General features: G+C 45.2%; 1 protein-coding gene across 3 annotated transcripts in view; it reads left to right on the top strand.

Annotated features, from left to right (window-relative positions):
* The window catches only part of tsc1b (TSC complex subunit 1b), a 36,445-nt gene extending 24,534 nt beyond the window's left edge, over positions 1–11,911 (top strand). For 2 of the 3 annotated variants that reach the window (XM_078550182.1, XM_078550181.1), the window contains 6 exons: positions 332–514; positions 2,807–2,917; positions 3,422–3,544; positions 7,160–7,353; positions 8,269–8,427; positions 10,570–11,911. In XM_078550182.1, coding sequence (XP_078406308.1) covers positions 332–514; positions 2,807–2,917; positions 3,422–3,544; positions 7,160–7,353; positions 8,269–8,427; positions 10,570–11,035 — 1,236 coding nt within the window. In that variant the 3' untranslated portion in view covers positions 11,036–11,911. The remainder of the gene's footprint in view (positions 1–331; positions 515–2,806; positions 2,918–3,421; positions 3,545–7,159; positions 7,354–8,268; positions 8,428–10,569) is intronic. The other variant, XM_078550183.1, reaches the window with a different exon arrangement.
* Positions 11,912–24,252: the final 12,341 nt, after the last annotated feature.

Genomic DNA, 24,252 nt, shown 5'->3' with positions numbered 1-24,252 from the left:
GTGCACAATTTGGCTGCGTGTGTTGTGCCCCCTCCCTTGTCTTGGAGCCTTGGAGTAGTCAGCCTACCAATTTTCACCCTCTTAACTCAAACTTACAAAGTACCCACTTGGGCAAGGAAGGCCTCTGGCATCTCATCGTGCGAGGCAGGGGCAATAGCAGGCTCTTAAGTTTTTAAGAGCTTGCTTAACGTGGGGTGGGTGGAGAGGAATTTTGACGTGGGAGGTGAAGTCACTCCCGCTTTCCTCATTGATTGCAGACGTAGTGAGGTTTGTGTTTCATCACTCTGAGTAACCAAGCCTCTATCTTTTTTGTGGCCAACCCTAAATGCAGAAGGACCAGCTGAAGCTCCAGGAGTTGGACATTGGATCTCTCAAGCACAGTTTATTCATCGAGCAGAACCAGTATCGGCTACTGCGAGAAGAGAAAGAATCCATTGTCAAGCATCTCAACAACCAGATCGCAGAGCTACAGAAGGAGCGGGGTGACTATCGTGCCAGCTGCCAGGAGCTACAGGTAAAGCATGGCTGACTGTCAGAAACCATCTCACCATTGGGCCAATTTGAAGGGGGAGAAGGTTAAAGGTATACATAAAGGTGCCCATTTTATCTTTTAATTATATATGTGGATATCTTGAGCTTAAGTACTGACTTGTGGTTAACCTCTTACATTTTGTCCGCTAATCAGTCCGAGAGTTTACTAACCAATACAATTGCACCGGTTCCCATAATTACAGAGCAGATGTACTCCAGTGAGATTTTTATTCATTCTTTGGGTATGGGTGTGGCTGGCATTTATTGCCCATCCCTAATTTACCTTGAAGGTTATGATGAACAGCTGCAATTCATGTAGTGAAAGTAGCCCACTCGCTGCTGAGAGGTGGGGAGTTGCAGCATTTTTGATCTAGTGTTGATGAAGGAATGGTGATATATGTACAAGCCAGGGTGGTGTTAACCTATTCATGGTGACCCTGTTACTGGGCTTATTCATGAACAATCTGTTTGTAGTCAAAGAGTCGATACATAGGAGAAACTAATACAGTGAATGTTTGCATCTTAATTTCTTAAGAGGTGTTTAACTATCTGCTCTGAAAGGTTCCCCTTAAAGGTAAGGATGCTAAACAGACTCCCAGCAAAAGCATTTGAGGCTGAATCAGTAACTTAGACAGATCTAGATAATTATTGTTGGAAAGAGGGACATGTTGCTGAAGCTTTTTGTCGTGCATGCATCAGGGCAAACACAAGAAAGCTAAATTTTAAATGATAATTTATACTATAGGAGAAAAGGGTGCTGTTAAATTGACTCTGATTGGGAAAGGTGTTGCCTTGGAGAAAGCCACGAAAGTATAGGGCCCCCACGCTCCCGGGTAATTCAAAAAAGGCGCAAGGCTTGAACATATTCCTTTTGTTTGCAGAAAACAGGTTCCTGCATATGAATGTTTGTCGCTTCTAGCAAGTGTAAATGAGCCATGTTACAAACTTGACTGATTTTGATTAAATTGGTTGTTAATGTAGTTATTAGCGCACTCAGGATTGTTCACCAAGTGATTAATTTTAATTATCATTTAAAATTTAGCTTTCTTGTGTTTACCCTGATGCATGCACGACAAAAAGCTTCAGCAACATGTCCCTCTTTCCAACAATAATTATCTAGATCTGTCTAAGTTACTGATTCAGCCTCAAATGCTTTTGCTGGGAGTCTGTTTAGCATCCTTACCTTTAAGGGGAACCCATACTGTGGGTGAAGGGGCATGCTGTTGGATTCAATCAGCCAATCGTTGAGACGTACAGCCTACGTACCTGACCAACATCACACTGGCACTGAAATTCATATGTGACGTTGTTTAATTGTGCGGTAGGCATACATAGACAGATATTGATAAATAGGAGAATAAGATTGATGATAATTTAAATTGTACTGAAGCATTTTTATAAAGTAAATAAACTATTTCCACTGAGAGGAAGGTTGATAACCACAGGACACAGATTTAAGATAATCGGCAAAAGAAAGGAAATGAAGAAAAAATGTATGCAGCTAGTTGTGAACTGGTAAAACAGTTTAAGGATGGTGAGGTGAAGCAGATTCATATATTAATTTCAAATGGAAAATGAATATAGGCTTGGAGAAAAAGTTCCTGAGGAATGGGGCAAGAGCAGGGCTTTTGCCAGAGAGCTGGCAGAGACACAATGGGCTGAATGGCCTCTTTGTGCTGTATGACACTATGATTGTGGTGATAGATATAGACTGAGCTTGTCAAATGCTCCATGAAGTAACTTGATTCCTCTACCAGAGGGATGGAGGGAACATATCTATGGAGCGCAGTTGTATAGTGGAGATGTAGCCTTGCTGGTAATACCTGGATAGGGAGATGAATAGGTGGGACAGAGTCCATGACTGGGTGCTTTACACACAGAATTATAGAATGGTTCCTGCCCAGAAGGAGGCCATTGATCCCATCATGTCTGTGCTATCTCCTTAAGAGCTACTCCGCTAGTTTCACTGCTCTGCCTTTTCACTGGAACCCTGCTATATTTTTCTCTTTAGATATATTATCTAATTCCCTTTTGAATATCGCAGGTAGTAGTAAGGGTTCTGTCCTGTCTGATTTTGCTGTTTATTTCACAGACTGGTCCGATACCTAAATGAAGTAAATCACCGCTGAAGCCAGGTGCTATTATTTGCTTGATAGGCGCTTTAACCAATTGAGCTATAGAGTCAAAGCAAAGTCTATGCAAGGGAACAGGGTTGACATGCACAATGGCCTATTTGGATTGTGCTTTGCTTTCTAATTTCCAGATTTCTTTTTAGAATAAACTGCAGGATTGTCAAAAGATGATCGGGGAATTGAAGCTGGAACTACAGAAGGCCAATAACAAAGCATGTAACACAGCATATCTGTTAAACCAGATGACTGAGAAGGTGAGGGATATGACAATGTGCTTAACGAAAACCTGAATTGGCTTGAATAAAATAGCGGCTGACGTTGACTTTGTTAGAATGTTGTTATGAATGAGAATTTCTCTCCCATCTCGCTTTGCCCGGATGAGACTTGTGCTCTTTCTGCCATTCTGTATAGTTAGCCCACACAAATAACCATAAAATTATGAATCTCATTGCCAGGAAATGGACAGTTTCTCAATGGCCACTTCTAGGACAGGTACTGCACAGGGTTAGATACTGGGTAAAGCTCCCTCTACACTGCCCTCATCAAACACTCCCAGGACAGGTACAGTGCAGGATTAGATATAGGGTAAAGCTCCCTCTACTCTGCTGGTTCAGTGCTTATCAGTATGATGCATGTTGCTTAGTTCTGTGGCTGCAGGGAGCCCAGAGGAAACTAAAAGATTACTCTCCAATCTCTCTTGTCATCCTCCCCCTCGGTGTGCCAGTGGAAGGCTGATCCTCTTGTTGAATTATTCCTAGTTCACCAGCACCCAGTCTGTACAGCAGCAAATGGAATGGCTGAACAAGCAGCTGCTGCTCCTGAGTGAAGTGAATGAGCTGCATATGGAGAAACTGCGGCACACTCAGATGGGTTCCGCCAAGGTAAGGTTATTAGCAGAGCACTTATGTGTGTTTGTTGTTGGGGCATTGTGAACTCTGAAGTTCAGGTGTTCTTTTTAAAACTGGGAGAAGTCACTGTGGGAATTACTCAAGTCTGTAGGAATAGTACTTGGGATTCTGTCTAAATTTCAAGCTCTCTGTAACTTTAAGATTTTACAATTCAATCCCCTGTAACGTTGCACATGGGGAATCCAGACCAAGTGAAGAATGGGTAAGGGGTGAAAATGCCTTGTTTTTAAAAAAAAAATTCATCCTGATGTTCAAATTCCTCAATGCCTTGTGCCTCCCTACTTCTCTCATCACTTCCAGCCTTAGAACTCTTTGAGATCTCTCTTCTCCAGTACTGTCCTCTTGCACATCGCTGATTTCCTTCGTCCCACCATTGGTGTCCCTTCAGCTACCTGGGCCTTGAGCTCTGGAATTCTATTCTTAAACCACCTCTCCATCTCTGTCTACTCCTTTAAGACCTTTGATAAAATTTACCTCTTTGACCTGTCGTAATATATGGCTTGATGTTGAATTTTGTCTGATCATGCTCCTGTGAAGTGCTTTGGGACACTTCGCCACGTTAATGGTGCCATATAAATGCAATTTGGTCCAAAGCACAATAAACTTAATCCCAGTTTTAAGGTCATTACATAGAAACACAAAAAATAGGAGCAGGAGTAGGTCATTTGGGCCTTTGAGCCTGCTCTGCCATTCAGTATGATCATGGCTGATCCACTGTCTCAATGCCATACTCCGACGCTCTCCCCATACCCCTTGATGCCTTTGGAGTCCAGAAATCTATCTATTTCCTTCTTAAATATATTCAGTGACTTGGCCTCCACAGCCCTCTGTGGTAGAGAATTCCACAGGTTCATCACCCTCTGAGTGAAGAAGTTTCTCCTGATCTCAGTCCTAAATGGCCTATCCCGTATCCTGAGACTGTGAACCCTTGTTCTAGACCCCCCCCAGCCAGAGGAAACATCATCCCTGCATCCAGTCTGTCCATCCCAGTCAGAATTTTATATGTTTCAATGAGATCCCCTGTCATTCTTCTAAATTCCAGTAAATACAGGCCTAGTCGGCCCAATCTCTCCTCATACAACAATCTTGCCATCGCAGGAATCGGCCTGGTCAAGCTTCGCTGCACTCCCTCTATGACAAGTACACCCTTTCTTAGGTAAGGAGACCAGTAAGACATCCTTGCTCCTGTACTCAAGTCCTCTTGCAATGAAGGCCAACATACCATTTGCCGCCTTAACTGCTTGCTGCACCTGCATGCTTGCTATTAGTGATTGGTGTACAAGGACACCCAGGTCCCTTTGTACATCAACATTTCCCCATCTATCACCGTTTAAATAATAATCTGCCATTCTGTTTTTCCTACCAAAGTGGATAACTTCATACTTATCCACATTATACTGCATCTGCCATATATTTGCCCACTCGCTTACCCTGTCTAAATCGCCTTGAAGCCTCTAATGCCCTCCTCACCGCTCATGTTTCCACCAAGCTTCATGTCATCAGCAAACTTGGAAATATTACATTTGGTTCCCTCATCCAAATCGTTGATATACATTGTGAATAGCTGGGGCCTAAGCATCATCCCTGTAATACCCCAATAGTCACCATCTGCCACTACAAAAAAGACCCATTATTCCTACTCTGTTTCCTTTCTGCTAACCAATTCTCAATCCAAGCCAATATATTACCCCCAATCCCATGTGCTTTAATTTTACACACTAATCTCTTATGTGGGACTTTAATAAAAGCTTTCTGCAAATCCAAATATACCATATCCACTGGTTCTCCCTGATCTGTCCTGCTAGTTATGCTGTCAAAAAAAACTCCAGGAGGTTTGTCAAACATGATTTCCCTTTCATAAATCCGAGTTGACTTTGCCCAACCCTCTTGATATTTTCTAAGTGTCCTGTTATCACATCCTTTATAATAGACTCTAGCATTTTCCCTACTAATAAGCTAACCAGTCTGTGTTTCGCTGTTTTCTCCCTCCCTTTTTAAATAGTGGGGTTACATTTGCCAGCCTCTAATCTGCCAGGACTGTTCCAGCATCTACAGAATTTTGGAAGATGACAACCAACGCATTCACTATTTCCATGGTCACCTCCTTTAGTACCCTGGGATGTAGATTATCGGGCCCTGGGGATTTATCAGCTTTCAGTCCCATTAATTTCTCCAGCACTATTGTTTTAGTATTACTAATCTTCTTTAATTCCTCCTTTTCACTAGACCCTTGGTTCCCTAGTATTTCTGGGAAGTTATTTGTGTCTTCCTCTGTGAAGACAGAACTAAACTAGTTGTTTAATTGCTCTGCCATTTCCTTGTTCTCTATTACAAATTCCCCTGTTTCAGACTGTAAGGGACCTACATTTGTCTTCACTAATCTCTTTTTACATACTTTTAGAAGCTTTTACAGTGCTCTTTTATGTTCCTTGCAAGTTTACTGTGATGCTCTATTTTTCCCCTCTTAATCTCTTGATCCTCCTTTGCTGAATTCTAAACTGCTCCCAATCCTCAGGTTTACTACTTTCGCTAACAACTTTATATGACTCCTCTTTGGATCTAATACTACCCTTAATTTATTTTGTTAGCCTTGGCTGGACTGCTTTTCCTGTTGTATTTTTGCAGCAGAAAGGAATGTATAACTGTTACGATGCATATGCGTTCCTTTAATACGTTTTATTGTTGCATATTTACAGCACAAAAATGGGCCATTTAGCACAACAGGTCCATGCCAGTATTTATGCTCCACATGAGCCTCCTCCCTTTGTCTAACCCACTTTTTATTTTCTCACGTGATGTGGGTGTTGCTGCCTAGGCCAGCATTTTTATTGCCCACCCCTAATTGCCCTTGAAGGTGATGGTGAGCCACCTTCTTGAACAGCTGCAGTCTGTGGTGTAGCTCCAACCAATACTGCTATTAGGAAGGAAGTTCCAGGATTTTGAGCCAGCGACAGTGAAGGAACAGCGATATAGTTCCAAGTCAGGACGGTGTGCGGCTTGGAGGGGAGCTTCCAGGTGGTAGTATTCCCATGCATCTGCTGCCCTCATCCTTCTAGTGGTGGAGGTTGTGGGTTTGGAAGGTGCTGTCGAAGGAGCCTTGTTGAGTTGCTGTAGTGGATCTTTGATGGTACACACTGCTGCTCGTGTGCGTCGGTGGTGGAGGGAGTGAATGTCTCAAGCTTCTTGAGAGTTGTTGGCGCTCCACTCATCCAGGCAAGTGGACAGTATTCCATCACACTGCTGACCTCATTGCCTGCACGCAATGGAAAGAGCATACGTTATCATTGTGACTAGACCCTCTCACTGGTGATGCACTGCTTCCATTAGTAGGAAGGTGTAACCACCATGTTACAGGTTTACCTGGGCTGATTCCATTCAAAACACTGATTGCGAGGGGCCATCCATCAGAAGAGATGTTAAACTGTTCCAGTTTAGGTAGGCACTTAACAAGAAGGCAGACACTAATTTGTGTATTGTTCTGACTAATTTTTCAGTAAACATAAACATAACTTGATCATTCACCTGGAAAGTTTTGCTAATGCCTCTAAAAAGATGATCTTTTTTTTAAATCCACTCTGCTCTGTTCAGGCAGCAGAGGCAGAAATGTTGCAGATTTCTTTAGTCCGAGAGAGAGAGAAAATGAAGCACCGCATTCAGCAGCAAGTCCAGAGGTTGGAGGCATCACAGCGCCGCATAATGGAACTGGAAAGCCAGCTGACTAAGAAAGAGCACCTTTTCCTTGAGCAAAAGAAATATCTGGAGAACGTCAAAAATATGGCCAGGTATTGAGTGGGCGAGGGGCTTGGCATGGGGTGGGCGAGGGGCTTGGCATGGGGTGGGCGAGGGGCTTGGCATGGGGTGGGCGAGGGGCTTGGCATGGGGTGGGCGAGGGGCTTGGCATGGGGTGGGCGAGGGGCTTGGCATGGGGTGGGCGAGGGGCTTGGCATGGGGTGGGCGAGGGGCTTGGCATGGGGTGGGCGAGGGGCTTGGCATGGGGTGGGCGAGGGGCTTGGCATGGGGTGGGCGAGGGGCTTGGCATGGGGTGGGCGAGGGGCTTGGCATGGGGTGGGCGAGGGGCTTGGCATGGGGTGGGCGAGGGGCTTGGCATGGGGTGGGCGAGGGGCTTGGCATGGGGTGGGCGAGGGGCTTGGCATGGGGTGGGCGAGGGGCTTGGCATGGGGTGGGCGAGGGGCTTGGCATGGGGTGGGCGAGGGGCTTGGCATGGGGTGGGCGAGGGGCTTGGCATGGGGTGGGCGAGGGGCTTGGCATGGGGTGGGCGAGGGGCTTGGCATGGGGTGGGCGAGGGGCTTGGCATGGGGTGGGCGAGGGGCTTGGCATGGGGTGGGCGAGGGGCTTGGCATGGGGTGGGCGAGGGGCTTGGCATGGGGTGGGCGAGGGGCTTGGCATGGGGTGGGCGAGGGGCTTGGCATGGGGTGGGCGAGGGGCTTGGCATGGGGTGGGCGAGGGGCTTGGCATGGGGTGGGCGAGGGGCTTGGCATGGGGTGGGCGAGGGGCTTGGCATGGGGTGGGCGAGGGGCTTGGTGTAGTGGCGGTACATTTATCCCTTTAAGCCATCAGGTGGACATGACTGTTTCTCAATATTGCCAGGTTCTGAAATTTCTCTGCACTTGGGTTATAGTTTGAGGGGATGGGTGGCGCTCAGTTGTAACTGAACGTTATGGAATTATTTTTTCCAGTGGAGAGCTGCAGGCAGCAGAAAGCCGCTATGAAACCCAGAAACGGATAACACAAACTCTACAGTGTGAAATCCTGGAACTCTACAGTAAGTTGGAACAGGCGGGACCTCCAGAGAAACCAGCGGCAGCAGAGGGAACACCTCGGCCTGTAGAGGACAAGTAAGGAGCAATGTTTCTGTTCTTTAGGTTGGCTTGGTGTAAATCGTGGGTGCTGCAATGAGTTGACGTGCTGCCCCGGCACCCCACAACCTGGATTCCTTATGCAGCTCAGACTAACTGGCTGGGTGTCTTCTCTCTGTCAGCTCTAAGGATTCTAACTGAAATGCCTGATAGGATGAATATTGGGCAAAACATTGTCACAATCCTCATGGGAGAACCATAAACCAAAATAACCAAATTTACTTAATGATCCCCAAATGAAGAAATTACCAATTAGATTCCACTATTGTAGCTTTTACTTAACATGAATCAGAACCAACACGTGAATTTTGGTGAACTACAGTCAGTGTGAACTATAAATTACACATGGAATAGCAGATACTACAAAGACTCTCTCGAGATTACATGCATTCACATCACTCCCCACGCAAACATGGCACTGTGCAATCAGTTTTTCTGACTCAGCCTCTGGACTGTATCTCTCTTTTCTCCCTCAGTGGATTTGGTATTCGAGTGAACTGCAACAATAGTTCTACTCTATCCAAGTCTCCTGAAAGCAGCTATCACCCAAATGACATGCTCCTGCAGAACCTCCTTAGTTAAGTTTGCCACAATCTTGATGGCACAGATTCCTCAGACTCCTTTATCTGACTCCTTTAATAAATCTTGAACAGCCTGGGCATCTCTGGCAAAACGGAAGCATAACCATAGACTTGTCCAATTCAGAATCAATGGATAGGCCATGCACAACAAAAAATAATTAGGGGGAGCATTACTCCCTTGCTCTTCAGAGTGCAATGGGATCTTTTGCATTCATCCAAGAGAAAGGCAGAGCTTGGTTTAGCCCCTGATCTGAAAGGCAGCATCTCTGACAGTCTTAGTATTGCACTGGGAGTGGTAGCCTGGATTGTGGGCTCAAGTTTCTTGAGCAGGACTTGAATTCTCAACCTTCTGACTCGGTGAGAGTGCTATACACTGAACCAAGGTTGGTACTGAGTTCAGAACCATATGGGGTGCAAACAGTATTGTAGAACTCAAAACCTGAATGATTATGATGTCCAGAAGTGGAATCCTGGCTGCTAATCAAACACTTGGAATACATCTGTAAGGAATTTGGGAGAAACTTCTACATTTTAACCATTCTGACTAGGTGAAGAGCTCGCTACCACACAGGGTAATAAAGTTGATGTTTTTCCACCTATGCCTCAGCTCATCTGGTGAAACCTTTGTGCCTTTGTTGCCTCTGACTTGACTATTCTAACACTATCCTGGTAGCCCACTAATCTTCTGCCCTCAATAAAATTGAGCTGATCCAAAACTCTGCTGTTGGTATCCTAAGTCGCACCAAGTCCCGTTCACCCATCCATCCCCTGTGCTTGCTGACTGCATTGGCTCTGGAAAACATATTGGGTTTTCTTTTTTTTAGATTTTCATCCTCGTTTTCAAAATTCCATGGCCTCACCCTTCTCTATCTCTGAAAACTCCTCCAGCCCTGTAACCCTCCGATCTCTGCATTCCTCCAATTCTGATCTCTTGCGCATTTAATTGCTCCACCATTGATAGCTGTGCCTGCAGCTACCTGGGGATCTAAGCTCTAGAGTTCCTTCTCTAAACCTTTCCACCTCTCTCTTCCTTTAACTTGCTCTTTAAAACCCAACTCTTTGACCAAAGTTTTGATCACTCCTAATCTTACAAAATAAAACTAGAGTGCTGGAGAAAGTCAGCAGGTCTGGCAGCATCTATGGAGAGAAAAACAGAGTTAACGTTTTGAGTCCAGTATGACTCTGGCTTGGAGTCAAATATTGATGACATTCCTTGAAGTGTTTAGGGACATTTTTCTACGTTCAAAGCACTAAATAAATACAAGGTGTTGCAAATAAAGGATGCATTTAAATGAAAGTTGGATAAAGCTATTAAGGAAAAGGGAATAGAAGGTTCTGAGGATAGAACTAGATAAAGCAAGGTGAGAAAATGCTCCTACAGAGAGTAAATCCTAGCATAGACCAGATGGGCTGACTGGCCTGTTTCTATGCTATAATCTTTATGTAATAAAATTTGAGCTGGAGCAAAATCTATATTCAGCCTAGGATTTTTCAATTTAACAAATTTAGCTGCTCTAATATCTTTTATTTTTACAAATAGGTCTGAAAACATTGGTGCCATTTCTGACTCATTCGATAAGACCCCAGATGGAGAGAGCAAAAGCCAACAAGCCAAGCCTCCTGTGGCCCCCAGCACCTCAGCTGACCAGTCTCCCAACAGAAAGCCGCAACCAGCAACAACAGTCACCGAGGAGGTGGGCCAAGGCCAAGGTGCCTTGAGCGCAAACCTTCTGGAGCGGCCCACTGCCCCGATCACAGTCGGCTCCTACCCCAGCTCCAAGAGTCTCCTCGGAATGCGTGCCCGCGAGCTGTTCAGGAACAAGAGCGAAAGCCAGTGCGACAACGAGCGGCCCAAGATGGACAGCCTCTTTGAATCCCTCAAAACGGAGTGCAGTGTGGAGCTGGGTGGCTCTCTCGGCCCTATGAAACTGCAGGTGCCCAGTCCAGAAAGTGTCAGGCAGCTCAGCATAATGGACTATGATGGAATGCATCATGACCAGAATTAATTGGGGGAGTGGGTGGGGATGAAAAGAAACTTAGTCAGTATTATTCTGAGCACTTAATGCCTGCTTTGCTTTGTAAGCATGTCATAAGTTTATAACAAGGTACAATCCAGTTAAGGGCCATGTACTCCCTTCAGTGGAATGTTCGTATATTTAAGAAGAAAAAAAAAGCAAAAAAAAAAACTTGACATCAAATCCCTGTGTAACTGTGAACAAATAAGTTGTCCTTCATGTTTTGCACTACATTATGTTGTACGTATGGTATGTCTGTAGATGATGGCCACCCAGGTATGATGGAACATCTGATTGGAATCTTTTATACTCCCTCCCCTTCAAATGCTTGCTGCTGACCCAATCGGACTGCTCCTCTTCAGTTGGGATGGAAGCACGACCTTGAAGACGTTCATCGTACAAGCAGACGAACTCTATTGCGGTGTTCAAAAGAGAAAAAAAAGAAAAAAGGCTGGACCAACTCCCCGCAGGATCTTTGTATCAGACTGTGTACTTTAAATAATGAAACAGTTCTGTGATTTAAAACCCCCTTTACTTTGACCCCAACATTTGCAGTCGCTGTTTTCCCCAAGCTGTGATGATTTGGACCCTTGAACTTGCTCGCCAATTGAAATCAAGCCAGAGACTGGGGGCAGAACTGCTTGTGAATTTGAGTGAGAGAGACTCTGACTCGCCATTTGAATTGCGGTGGTGGTGTTCAGTGATATCTTGCCAAATTTGTCTTTTTTTTTGAGGGGGGGCGGGTGGCCAGTGGTGGGGGAGGGTTTGTCTGCCTGCTCAGACACAGTATTTTTTGGGGGTTCGAAGTTGAGTTGGCAATGAATATTGCGCAGTGATTTAATAAAGGGCTACCCTCCACACTTGCAATTCTCTCTTTGTTTGAATTTATTTACATCTCCTGGTCATTGTCATCACATTTCAGGTCTCTCTTGTACCCAGTGTGAAATGTGTTTCTGCAGTTTAGCCCACACTTCCATGACCTGGAATATGAGCACAGTGATCTGAGAATGTGGGCTGCAGGCTGAACCCCTGTACCAAGTGAAGTGCGTATGAAAATTGAATAGGTTATCACCTTCCATTCTTGATCTCCAAATAATGTACTGAAGTGTACATCTGGCTAATATTATGGATCAAGTTTATTAAGTAAAGATAAACAAGCTAGAGCAAACTACACATTTTGCTAAATGACAATTTAATTTGTATTACCTGTTTCAAAATGAATGAGCAGTGTACTATCCTGGACACTCTGTTCTTTCGCAGGATTTGGGCACCACTGGCAAGGACAGCATTTATTGCACAACCCTAATTGTCCTTGAGAAGGTGGCGATGAGCTGCTGCCTTGAACCCCTGCAGTCCACTTGGTGTAGGTACACCCACAGTGCTGTGAGGAAGGGAAGTTTCAGTATTTTGACCCAGTGACAGTGAAGGAACGGCGATATAGTTCCAAGTCAGGATGATGTGGATTGCAGGTGGTCATGGTCCCATGCGTCTGCTGCCCTCTCCTAGATGCTAGCAGTTGTGGGTTTGGAAGGTGCTAAGGAGACTTGGTGAGTTGCTGCGCTGCATCTTGTAGATGGCGCACACTGCTGCCACTGTGTGTCAGTGGCAGAAGGAGTGAATGTTTAAGGTGGTAGATGGGGTGCCAATCAAGCAGTTGTTTTGCCCTGGATGGTGTCAAGCTTCTTAAATATTGCGGGAGCTGCACTCATCCAGGCAAGTGGAGAGTATTCTACCGCATTCCTAACTTGTGTGCCTTGTAGATGGACAGACAGGCTTTGAGGAATCAGCAGATGAATTACTTGCTGCAGAATTCCCAGCTTGACCTGCCCTTGTAGCCACAGTATTTATATGACTGGTTCATTTCATTTTCTGGTCAATGTTAAAGCCCCCCTTGCCCCAGGATGTTGATAGTGGAGGATTCAGTGATGGTAATGCCATTGAATGCCAATGGGAGATGTTTGGATTCTCTCTTGTTGGGGATAGTCATTGCCTGACACCTGTACGGTGCAAATACTACTGATTGGAAGCAGCCTCCCCAGTTTGGTTTATCCTGAACTTCATGAAATGTAATAATAATTGCAAACCCAACCCATGACAAAATTTTGTCCTTTGCCACATTGGTGTATGTGTAATTGTGAAAAACTAATGAGGAAATACAATGGCCGAGCTAGGTTTGAAACCTATTGGGGAAAGATTTAATTAAATCGACAAATACTGTATGAATTCCTAATCTCCCAGCAGACCCACCCTGAATGAAGTAGGCCTTAACTGTGCAGGCATGATGTGCGGAATTGTAGAAAACTGTTGGATCAAGAAACTGAAAGGGACAGTAGCTGAGTTTAAACTTTTAATGTAAAAACATAAATTAAATGATGCATAGAAGCACAACTAAAAGAAACACATTTAAATTTTGGAAAATGTATTAAGTAGCCAGGGAATGCATTTTTATTCTTATCCTGAATTTTGTCCGAAATGTAGTTATGCATTTTCCTCTCCCTTCATTATGCCCTCCTCACTTAGGCCCTGGGTGCAGAGGTGGCATATGAAGCTCGCTGGTGGGCAGAGAAGACGGGGGATTATAACCAAGGAGTTATTTAAGCCTTTATTACAGCACAAGGGATATAGCATTTAGGCAAGCAAGAGCAAAAGTAGATCAAAGACATGGAACTAAGAAGATGACAACAATTAACATTAAGATGTGCATCTGAGTGGATACCTTTCATTGCACTCAGCTTTAGCAGTGAAAGCTCCGGCTTTGCAGTACCCCACTGCTGACAAACCACGGGCATACTCTGCAGCAGACCGATCTCTCCCGGAGCACCAGATGCCAACAGCCAGGGCATTCAGAAATAATGAATTTGCCTGCTGGCCGTGGACTGAGTCTCTCAGCTGCTCTCAGATCTCGATCCCTCCCAGCAATTGAACCTGTAAGTAAAATGAGGACAGATAGTTATTGCACATCTATAAAACTAGGGAAATATCACATATTCCATTAAGGTTCATAGCTAAACAGTGCAGTCAGTACTGTCACATTATACATGCAGTAACGCCCCAGATGATGCTCTGAGAAATATTTAAGATTAATTACTTTGCCATCAGTTGGGGTGTAGAGGTTCGGTGGATGTGTCTCCAGCTTCTAGAAGCTTTTGGGGGTGACTCGATTTTGTTGTTGCTGCGCCTCTTCATGCTCACGTTCGGACTGCAATGATGGAAAATCGTTAATGCCATTCTCCCACTCGATGCTGCTTTAAGAGAAGGGGAGGTAAGGGATATATGGATAGACAAGTTAGCTGACTCTGCCGGTGCATTTTGTAGCTTTATGTTCTGCGCCTCAAATACCTCCCCCTTTTCTTCCATCCTCTGCTGCAGGGCTGCCCTTTCTTTCCTCAGCTGTTCAACTTTCTGCCGCAACTCGGCAACCTTCCCTTGCAGCTGCGATTGGGTGTGGGCGGAGGGCTCGGGCACCTCCTGCGAGCCAGTGGGACTCGCTTCTTCCACCTGCTGGAGTTGGGAAGCTGGCGTCAGCTTTCGGGCTAAGCCTCGCAGCCTTGCTCTCTTCCAACATCATCTGCACGCTGACTGTGTGCTGACTCTGGCAGGGCCTCCTTCACCACAGTGGCTTTTCTCTTCCAGAGCAGGGAAAGGCATTTTAGAACGTGTGAAGAGACAGCCATCAGATGCTGCCAAAGACGATCTGTAAAATGAGAATCAGGAGCTCATGTGCCCTGTACATAATTGCATCCTCCAGTTCCCTCTTTGCTTTCTGAAGTTCTGTGCGAAGGACATAATCTATGCTACTGCAGTCTCCCTCAACAGCTGTCAATTATCTTCGGCAGCTGGATTCTGGCACTGAAACTTCTGATCTTTTTGCATTATAGAGAGAGCAATATGACTCACTCAACATGCACTCTGTGAAACAGAATTTAACGTTCACCCATGCAATTGATCACATGAGCAGGCAAATAGGCAACATGCATTCAGAGCAAATGATTTAAAATTCTTCCCAGCCCTGGGCACACTCGCCCTTGAGATTTGCCTGCCAGCATTAGAGTCTGAGCTTTGTACTACTCGTCTGTTGTTGCTCTATGGCACCCCTTCCCCGATGACTAATCATCTGTGGACTGGCTCTCCGCGATCCGCTGCATCTTATATTCTTTCCCAGGGCTGTGTTTTGAATGGTCATAGTTCTTGATGTCTCGAGCAATGTGCACAATTTGGTTGATATTATCTTTGAGGAATCAGATATTGGGTACTTAGCATCCATATCTACGTAAAATGGAAACGTTTCTGGGCTAAGAAAAAATGGAAGTGTTATAAAGTGCAACTAAATCATCTGGTCAAAGCTTCTCGGTCAGCCCCATGAGGATCTTCAAACAAAATACAAGAAAATGAAAATGACCTCCAAACTGATGTAGCTTGCAGCAATTGGAATTTTATTTGTCTCTCTCTCAGCAGCTTCACGTGAGAGAGAAACACCGTAGGCCTGAAACAAAAACAAAAATTGCTGGAAAAACTCAGCAGGCCTGACAGCATCTGTGGAGAGAAAGACAGAATTAACATTTCCAGCCCGTACGACTCCTCTTCAGAACTCTGAAGGCAGGCTTTGGTGCTCTGCCTTCGTGGGTAGGCGGGAATGTGGAGCTGATGTTTACAATCGGATCAGCTATGTTCTTACTGAATGGCAGAGCAAGGCTCAAGGGGCCGAGTAACCTATTCCTAATTTGTACGTATGTGTCCGATCCTCTGGCTCCGCTCTTCCGGCTCTGTGCCGGCTCCGCTGTGACCCTCGCTTGCACGCCTCGTGAACCGTCCCAGCACCGGGGGAGCTGTACAGCAAGGATCCCTGAGCCGGTGCAGCATGCAGAAGGCTGGGCTTAATTTTGAGACACGGATACAGATTGTTTTTAATTGTATAAGTTTGTTATTTTTATTGATTTATTTTGTGCTTGTACTAAATGTAAATTTGCCAGCAACTTTAAAAATATACAAAATATAATTAAATCTGATTACAAACCTATAACTCACTGCAAAACTGAACCTTGCAAAATATATGATTTTATTTTTACATTTTTAAAATTGAACTATTTTTCTAAGGGAGGCAGTATGTACGTACTGGATACGTTTATGCCACAAATATTTTTTATCGCTTTTATCTTAAAATGTCCGCCTTAATAACTCTTCCTCAATTTGGGACCTTTATTGCAAAGACATTAAACTACTATTCTGATTAAATCATTGATTTTGAAAGTCTGTGGGACACACTATCTCACACCCAAAATATGACGCCCAAAGTCAAACGATGCAGACGTTTCACAATATGAAGATGTTTGGATTAAGAAAAGAGTACATAGTGTAACAATTCTGACTGTTTGAGTATATAAAGTAACATGAAAGTTCTCTAGCTGCCACCTTAACTCTGTCTCTTTGATTGCACAGATGCTTGCAGCTGATGTACAGCATTCTGTGTAAATGCCTCGAAATTCCAGGGTTTCAGTCTTTTTACCGCAGGTCACATTGAGATTTGCTCTTGGGCCATTCGCGAAGCCTGAGCACCTGTGACAGGGTGATGGGGAGAAAGCGCACGTATAAGACTTATCTAGAGTCTGGAGCAAAGGATAAGACTCCAAGATCAACCTCCTAAAGGTGGGGCTGAGCAAGCCAGAGAAGCAGCAGCAGCCACAGCGCGTGGAAGGCAGCGGCCAGGTTCTGCTGATAGAGCAACATGCTGCAGCCCAACTTGAACATCAGCCAATGGAAATTCATTCCCAACAATGGGATGACGCTCCAGGAGCTGACATCTCAGGAGAAGGGCACAGACCTTGGACGGCATCATCTCTGGTAAGTTGTTATCCTCCCTTACACCCAAGTAGCCAAAAACGCAGCAACTTTGAGAGAGAATTAAACATCTGGCGAATTCAGAAAATTGATCCCTCATGAGTTTTATTCCTGTTTAGGAAGCTGAGGAAAGAGCAGTGCTGAAGGAGACTGTTGGCAAAGGTGAAGTTTCTGACGGATTTCTGACAGACTCGAATACAGGTATAATATAATATGAGCTCTGAAGAAGTCACATGGACTCAACGTCAACTCTGTTCCTCTCTCCACAGATGCTGCCAGACCTGCTGAGTTTTTCCAGCATTTACTGTTGTCATTTCAGATTTCCAGCATCCGCAATATTTTGCTTTTATCAAATACAGGTACTGGGACTCAGCACCCAGAGATTGATAATGCAACGGAAATTGCACCATACCTGCTGACGCCTGAAAGAGTGTGTGTCCATCACTATTCATGGCTTCGTGGTTATCTTGGCTTGTACAATGTGGACATCTCAGCTTTTTCAGGGAAATAGCTGTTGATGTTCCTAACATGTTCATGGGCACTTATCTCGCACTCCCCTGGCTCACTTTTGCTCAATACATGTCGTCTTTGCAGACAGTGATGAAAATGAACGCTGGGAAGCTGATGAACAAATTCCTGACGCTGATGATGGAATAGCAGGTGATTACTTCCAGAAGTGTCTCTCAGTAAACCCCTCTTCCGTGAATGTCGAACATCAGAAGTCGATATTAACCTCAGCCACGAGGCCCTGCTTGCCATCTGTCGCAGTGATGGATCTCATGGAGCTTGTGAACGCATTGTTTGAGGGCTTGATATCTCAATCTACCAAATCAATTCTCAGACATTTTGCTGGAATAGTGTAACCTTTCCACTTCTATTGTCTGTATTGTAAAAGTTATGTCCCCGCATTCAAAATTCATGATTACGATCAAGTTCCATACCACAATTGTGGAGAGGACTGTGTTGTTAAAGATCTAAACCACTACCATTTTTGTGTCACAGTGGATCTCTATTCACAGGTAAAGACAGTCCTTCAGAGAGATACTGTACAAGCGAATCTAGCATACAATTGACTGACTTGTGGGTCTGCGCAGAAGACAGTGATTTTTACGTTGGATCTCCCCTGACTGTAGCTGTTATAGATAAACGTCTCATAGCCATGAAGCCGCCAAGTTTTGTTGTACGATCTCAAGACCATTAGCTGAAAGGAAATGCTAGAAGGCCTCAGAATGGTACATGTTGCTGCTGTTCTACAGCTTATCATGTTTAAGTGGTATATTGCCAGAGATTTACTTCAATCATTGGACTCTGCTTGTTCACTTCTGTTGCCTCTTACTACAAAGATCAATCACACCTGATGAGGTAGACAAGTGTGACATATTAATGTGTTCATTTGCCGGCAGGGTAACTATAGTATATGGTTCAGGAGCCCTGACATTTTAATGTCCACTCTCGTAGACTTTGGGGAAGATATAAAAGTATGTGGGGCCCCCCTGGGGACGCATTCATGTTTCCCCTTTGAGGGCTGCAATTGGCGACTGAAATGATAACTTACTGGTGTATTACTCACGGAATACAGAAGTTTCTCCTCATGCCGAACCTGCCACTGCTGATGGATGAATTTGTGCGGGTACCATTCATTAGAGGATTTTGCAAGAATATGTTGCGCGCAAAGCAAGTCATCAGGGCGTTGGGGCGATAGAAGCTCTCGGTAAAGGATATTTGTGAATGTTCTTTGCCCAGGAGGTTGCCACATTAGCTGAAATAGGTCATATTGTTAATAGTGAAGACCATGACACTTGTGCACTACAGGATGCACAAGGATGGGTTGGTTTATCAGGATACAGGTCCAAAACCATGCGAAGAGATGCTCTGGTTCTGCTTGCAAATCGGTAAGCTGCAAACGATTCTGTCATTTCAAAGTCATTGCATAATGGTTTTGAAAATGTTGCTGCCCCAGCGGGATGCCCCATTCCAGGATGAAGAAACTGACTGTGGCGCACACCTAAGGGTTTGCACAGGCATTTCTCCAGATTTCCAAGCAATGTCTCCTGGAGAAGCAATGGGCAACTGTGTAAAAATGGAGATTGCAGACAGATGTTACGTTGCATGTTTCCCAAATTAATGGCTCTCCACTAGCTCTGTTAGTTTCCAAATAAGTTTTAGAATGTCATAAACCGCAATGTCCTTTGCTATGGCAACCACACTAACTGGCAAGGGAATTAGATGTAAATTGGCAATTGGACAGATTGTTGTACATCAAACTAGTTTGACGCATAAGTGGATCTGAAGCCCGGTTTGGCTGCACTCCAGCCCAGGCTCCAGGGGCCGCATGGGCTGATAATCTTCCTATTACTTGCATACAGGTCACCACACTCTCCATGTAAATTGCCAATGATGCCATTGATATAATGTTGTTTTGTGCAAATAAAAAAAAGGGAACTGGAATGATAAACATTGAATGCGCTTTCATTCCAGACGTGTATTTCCAGCCCATGACATATGTACTTGGAATTTTGCAGATTAAACACCAATCCCATATAGGCCACGGACCCTGGTCTGACATTCTGATGCAGTTTTGCTCTATCTCAGTGCCATTCTGGGGTGATGAGCTGCTGATCACCCCTCTTGAAAGCCATTCCCTGTCTGATCCTGTAACCTTGCAGTTTCAGTTGAGCCAGTTGAGTTAAAACTGCAGGGAATATGACGTGGGAGGCTGGAATACCTCTGCCGACTAAAGCAGCCCACTTAAGCCATACTCAATTATGTTGCAGCTGCTCATAGGGACAGACAGACACATTTCCTTTCCTGCACTCACGCACTGCAACTCAAATTTGTTCCCATTACTCTGCTCAATTCGATAACCAGCGCATGGGCAAGGGGAAACAAACTCTGTCCAATCTGATAAGTGACACACACAAATGTCTTCCACCAATGCAAGATGGCCACTGATACCTGCCTGCACATTGCTGGGAGATGGTGGTGAGTGGTAATGTCAGTGGACTAGTAATCCTGAGGCCCAGGTGAATTCTCTGGGGTCATGGGTTCAAATCTCACCATGGCAGCTGGTGGAATTTAAATTCAATAAATAAAATCTGGAATTAAATGCCAATCTCAGTGATGGTAACCATGAAACTTTTACCTATTGTCATAAAAACCCATCTGGTTCACTAATGTCCTTCAGGGAAGGAAATCTGCCACCCTTACCTGGTCCGACCTACATGTGACTCCAGACCCACAGCAATGTGGTTAACTCTTAACTGCCCTCTGAAGTGGCCGAGCAAACCACTCAGTTCGAGGGCAATTAGGGGATGGGCAACAAATGCTGGATCTTGCCAGCGATGCTCACATCCTATGAAAAATTTGGACCCAATATTTTGAATTGTTGATTGTTTGAATTAAGTGACTTTGAGTTAGAATGCAGCAGCTGGAGCAATGGGCGTTTCTCTGTAACTAATTGGTTTATGATCTGCATTCTGTTTATCCAACACTGAGTTTCCCTCTTAGCTTCTATCCAGATTAATCGGCCTTGGATTTTTTTTGAAGGCTGCAGGGTGTTACACATTGTGGGACAGGTGATGATGTAGCTCTGCGCTGATAATATTACAGGAGCAAATCCATTTTATTTTGCTGGGGTTGGGGTGAGCGGGAACTACAAATCTCATTCTTGTACCAGTCATTGAGGTGATAATAATTTATCAGTGCACTTTTTCTCCCCGTCTTCTGACAGGGCTGAATTCTAAAGCAGCGTCATCACATCAAGTATCAGACAAATAAAATGATCAGGCATTTTATGTGGATGATTGTGGACCTTTAATTTCTAATTGTGTGGTTACAAATGAAAGTATCAAGCTGCCCTCTTATGCATCACAAGAGGTTGATAAATAAAAAGCAAGCAAAGACTGAATGCAGGGTGATTTTCCCTTGCAAACTCCAAAATGCCTCATTTTCTTTCTTATTCAACGCGATAAGATAAAGTTGATAATATAAGGTTATCTAGTTGTCCAAAGCTGGTGCCAATGGGAAAAATTAAAAATGAAAATAGGAAAAATGCTTTGAAAACCAGAAGGATTAACGGCTTGGGTAAAGAGGACAACAGCTCCAGACTCCATCAAAAACAAAAAGTGAATGGAAGTTGCTCCGAATCAACAGACTGTAAGTTTTCCTCGAAGTCCACCTGAAAAGTAGTGCAAGAGTCATTGACTGTTCCACAGACCTATGCTGAGAAACCAACTGTATAACCCGGACACCATTTCAAGAACTCCACCATCTATACTTTTCCCTTGAACCATTGACTTTTCACCATTTGGCAGAATTTCTCTCTCTCTATTTTTGCTGTGTGTATGTGTGTTTAGAATAATTATATACTTCATATTTCATACTGTATGTTAATAAGCTTTGCCTTTTTACTCGACAAGTCCACTTTTATAATAAACTAATAATATTGTTTATTGAAGAAACCTGGGCATTGAGTGGTCAGTCTGAGATTCAAAGGTAAAGCACATATTTGGCCATGTAGCCAACTGGGAAAATGGTTTAAATTTATGTTGTGACCCCGAGGAGTAGTGGAACTAGAGACAGACAATGCACTCTTCCCGTCTCGGTCGTAACACCAGTGTCATCGGTTTTCTTTTTTTTTGGGAAAATATACTTTATTCATAAAATATCTGGAAGAACATTCCAAATCATTTCAAAATCACCATCACATAACTACAATCAGATTCAACTTTTACACTTGTATCACAAGGTGCATCAATACAATCAATGAATATTACAATCATTTCAATATGGTCAATGCAGACAATCAGACAAAGGTATTGGAGTTATCAACATACATCATGTTGCACTCTGAGGTGCTTCAATACAATTATAATACGATTAGTATTCACTGATAACATTCATTTTGAGCTGTACAGCCCGAGGGGCTCTCAACAGTTCCCAGCCCCTCGGTACTCTGTGGCAAAAAGGTCTTAGACAGCGACCTTTCCCCATTGCGCCTTTGCGGCAGCTGCCCCAAGCTTTAGTGCGTCCCTCAGCACGTAGTCCTGGACCTTGGAATGTGCCAGTCTGCAACACTCGGTCGGGGACAACTCTTTGCGCTGGAAGACCAACAAGTTTCGGGCAGACCAAAGAGCGTCTTTCACTGAGTTGATGATCCTCCAGCTGCAGTTGATGTTTGTCTCGGTGTGTGTCCCTGGGAACAGCCCGTAGAGCACAGAGTCCTGTGTCACGGAACTGCTCGGGATGAACCTCGACAGAAACCACTGCATCTCTCTCCAGACCTTCTTTGCAAAGGCACAATCCACAAGGAGGTGAACAACGGTCTCGTCTCCACCACAGCCACCTCGAGGCCAATGTGCAGAGGGGGTGAGACTCCTGGTGTGTAGGAAGGATCTGACGGGGAGGGCCTTTCTCACCACCAGCCAAGCTACGTCTTGGTGCTTGTTGGAAAGTTCTGGCGATGAGGCATTCTACCAAATGACTTTGACAGTCTGCTCGGGGAACCATCCCACAGGATCCACCCTCTCCTTTTCCCGCAGGGCTGCTAAGACGTTACGTGCCGACCACTGCCTGATGGACTTGTGGTCAAAGGTGTTTCTCTGCATAAATTTTTCCACGAGGGACAGGTGGTATGGCATGGTCCAACTACTTGGAGCGTTCCGCGGCAGCGTGGCCAGACCCATCCTTCACAACACCGGGGACAGGTAGAACCTCAGCATGTAGTGACACTTGGTGTTTGCGTACTGAGGATCTACGCACCGCTTGATGCAGCCGCACACAAAGGTGGCCATCAGTATGAGGGCGATGTTGGGCATGTTTTTTCCCCCTTTATCTAGAGGCTTGTACATCGCGTCCCTGCGGACACGATCCACTTTCGACCTCCAGATAAAGCGAAAGATGGCTCGGGTGATCGCCATCGCGCAGGAGTCTGGAATGGGCCAGACCTGCGCCATGTACAGCAACAGCGAGAGTGCCTCACACCTGATGACCAGGTTCTTACCCGCAATGGAGAGGGAGCGTCGCTCCCACATACCCAGTTTCCTTTTCACCATAGACACTCGCTCCTTTCTAAACAGGCCCTGGTCCCTCCGAACCATATCCCTAGCACCTTCAGGCCGTCAGCCCTGATGGTGAAGGGGACAAAGGATCGGTCAGCTCAGTTCTCAAAGAATATGGCCTTGCTCTTCCCACAATTTACCTTGGCTCCCGAGGCCAGTTCGAACTGGTCGCAGATGTGGATCAGTCTGCGCACCGACAGCGGATCCGAGCAGAAGACGGCGACATCGTCCATGTACAGGGAGGCTTTGACCTGAGTGCCTCCACTGCCTGGGATTGTCACTCCTCTTATGCCCGGATCCTTCCTGATGAACTCAGCAAAGCGTTCTATGCAACACACAAACAGGACAGGGGAGAGAGGGCAGCCCTGCCTGACTCCAGATTTAATAGGAAAGCTATCTGATTCCCACACATTGATTGAGACTGCGCTACTGATGTTAGTGTAGAGCAGTTGGATCCAATTTCAAATTCCCTCCCCAAACCCCATTTTGGAGAGCATATCCACCATGTAGTTGTGCGATATTTTGTCAAAGGCCTTCTCCTGATCCAAGCTGATGAGGCAGGTATCCACACCCCTGTCCTGTACATAGGCAATCGTATCCCTGAGCAGCGCGAGGCTGTCAGAGATCTTCCTGCCCGGCACAGTGCAGGTCTGGTCAGGGTGGATCACCAATTCCAGAGCGGATTTGACCCGATTGGCGATGACCTTGGACAGAATCTTATAGTCCACGTTCAACAGTGAAATGGGTCACCAATTTCTAATTTCCTCCCTTCCCCCCTTGTGCTTGTAGATGAGGGTGATAATGCCTTTCCTCATGGATTCTGACATGCTGCCGGCCAGGAGCATACTCTCGTACACTTCTAGCAGGTCTGGGCCGATCCAGTCCCACAGAGCTGAATACAACTCTGCCGGCAAGCCGTCGCTTCTGGGAGTTTTACTCTTCTCGAAGGACTCGAGGGCCTTAGTCAGTTCGTCAGGAGTTAGCGGTTTTTCCAGGCTCTCCCGTGTACTGTCGTCTAAGACCTCCGTGATAGAGGACAGGAAGGACTGGGAGGCCGTGCTGTCTGTGGGCTTCGTGTCATACAATCCGGCATAAAAGGATTTGCAGATCCTCAAAATGTCAGACTGCGATGACTTTACTGAGCCGTCTTCTTCCTTCAGGCTGCTGATCACAGAGCTCTCTCTGTGTACCTTTTGGAAGAAGAAACGTGAGCACGTCTCATCCTGCTCCACGGAGCGGACTCTGGAACGGAAGATGATCTTGGAGGCTTCCGAGGCAAAGAGCGAGGCTTGCTGGCTCTTCACCTCTTGGAGC

This window comes from Cetorhinus maximus, chromosome 10, assembly GCF_964194155.1.
Source record: "Cetorhinus maximus chromosome 10, sCetMax3.hap1.1, whole genome shotgun sequence".
Lineage (NCBI taxonomy): Eukaryota > Metazoa > Chordata > Chondrichthyes > Lamniformes > Cetorhinidae > Cetorhinus > Cetorhinus maximus.
Note: the sequence above shows the minus strand (reverse complement) of the source record. Positions and strands in the feature narration are given on the sequence as shown.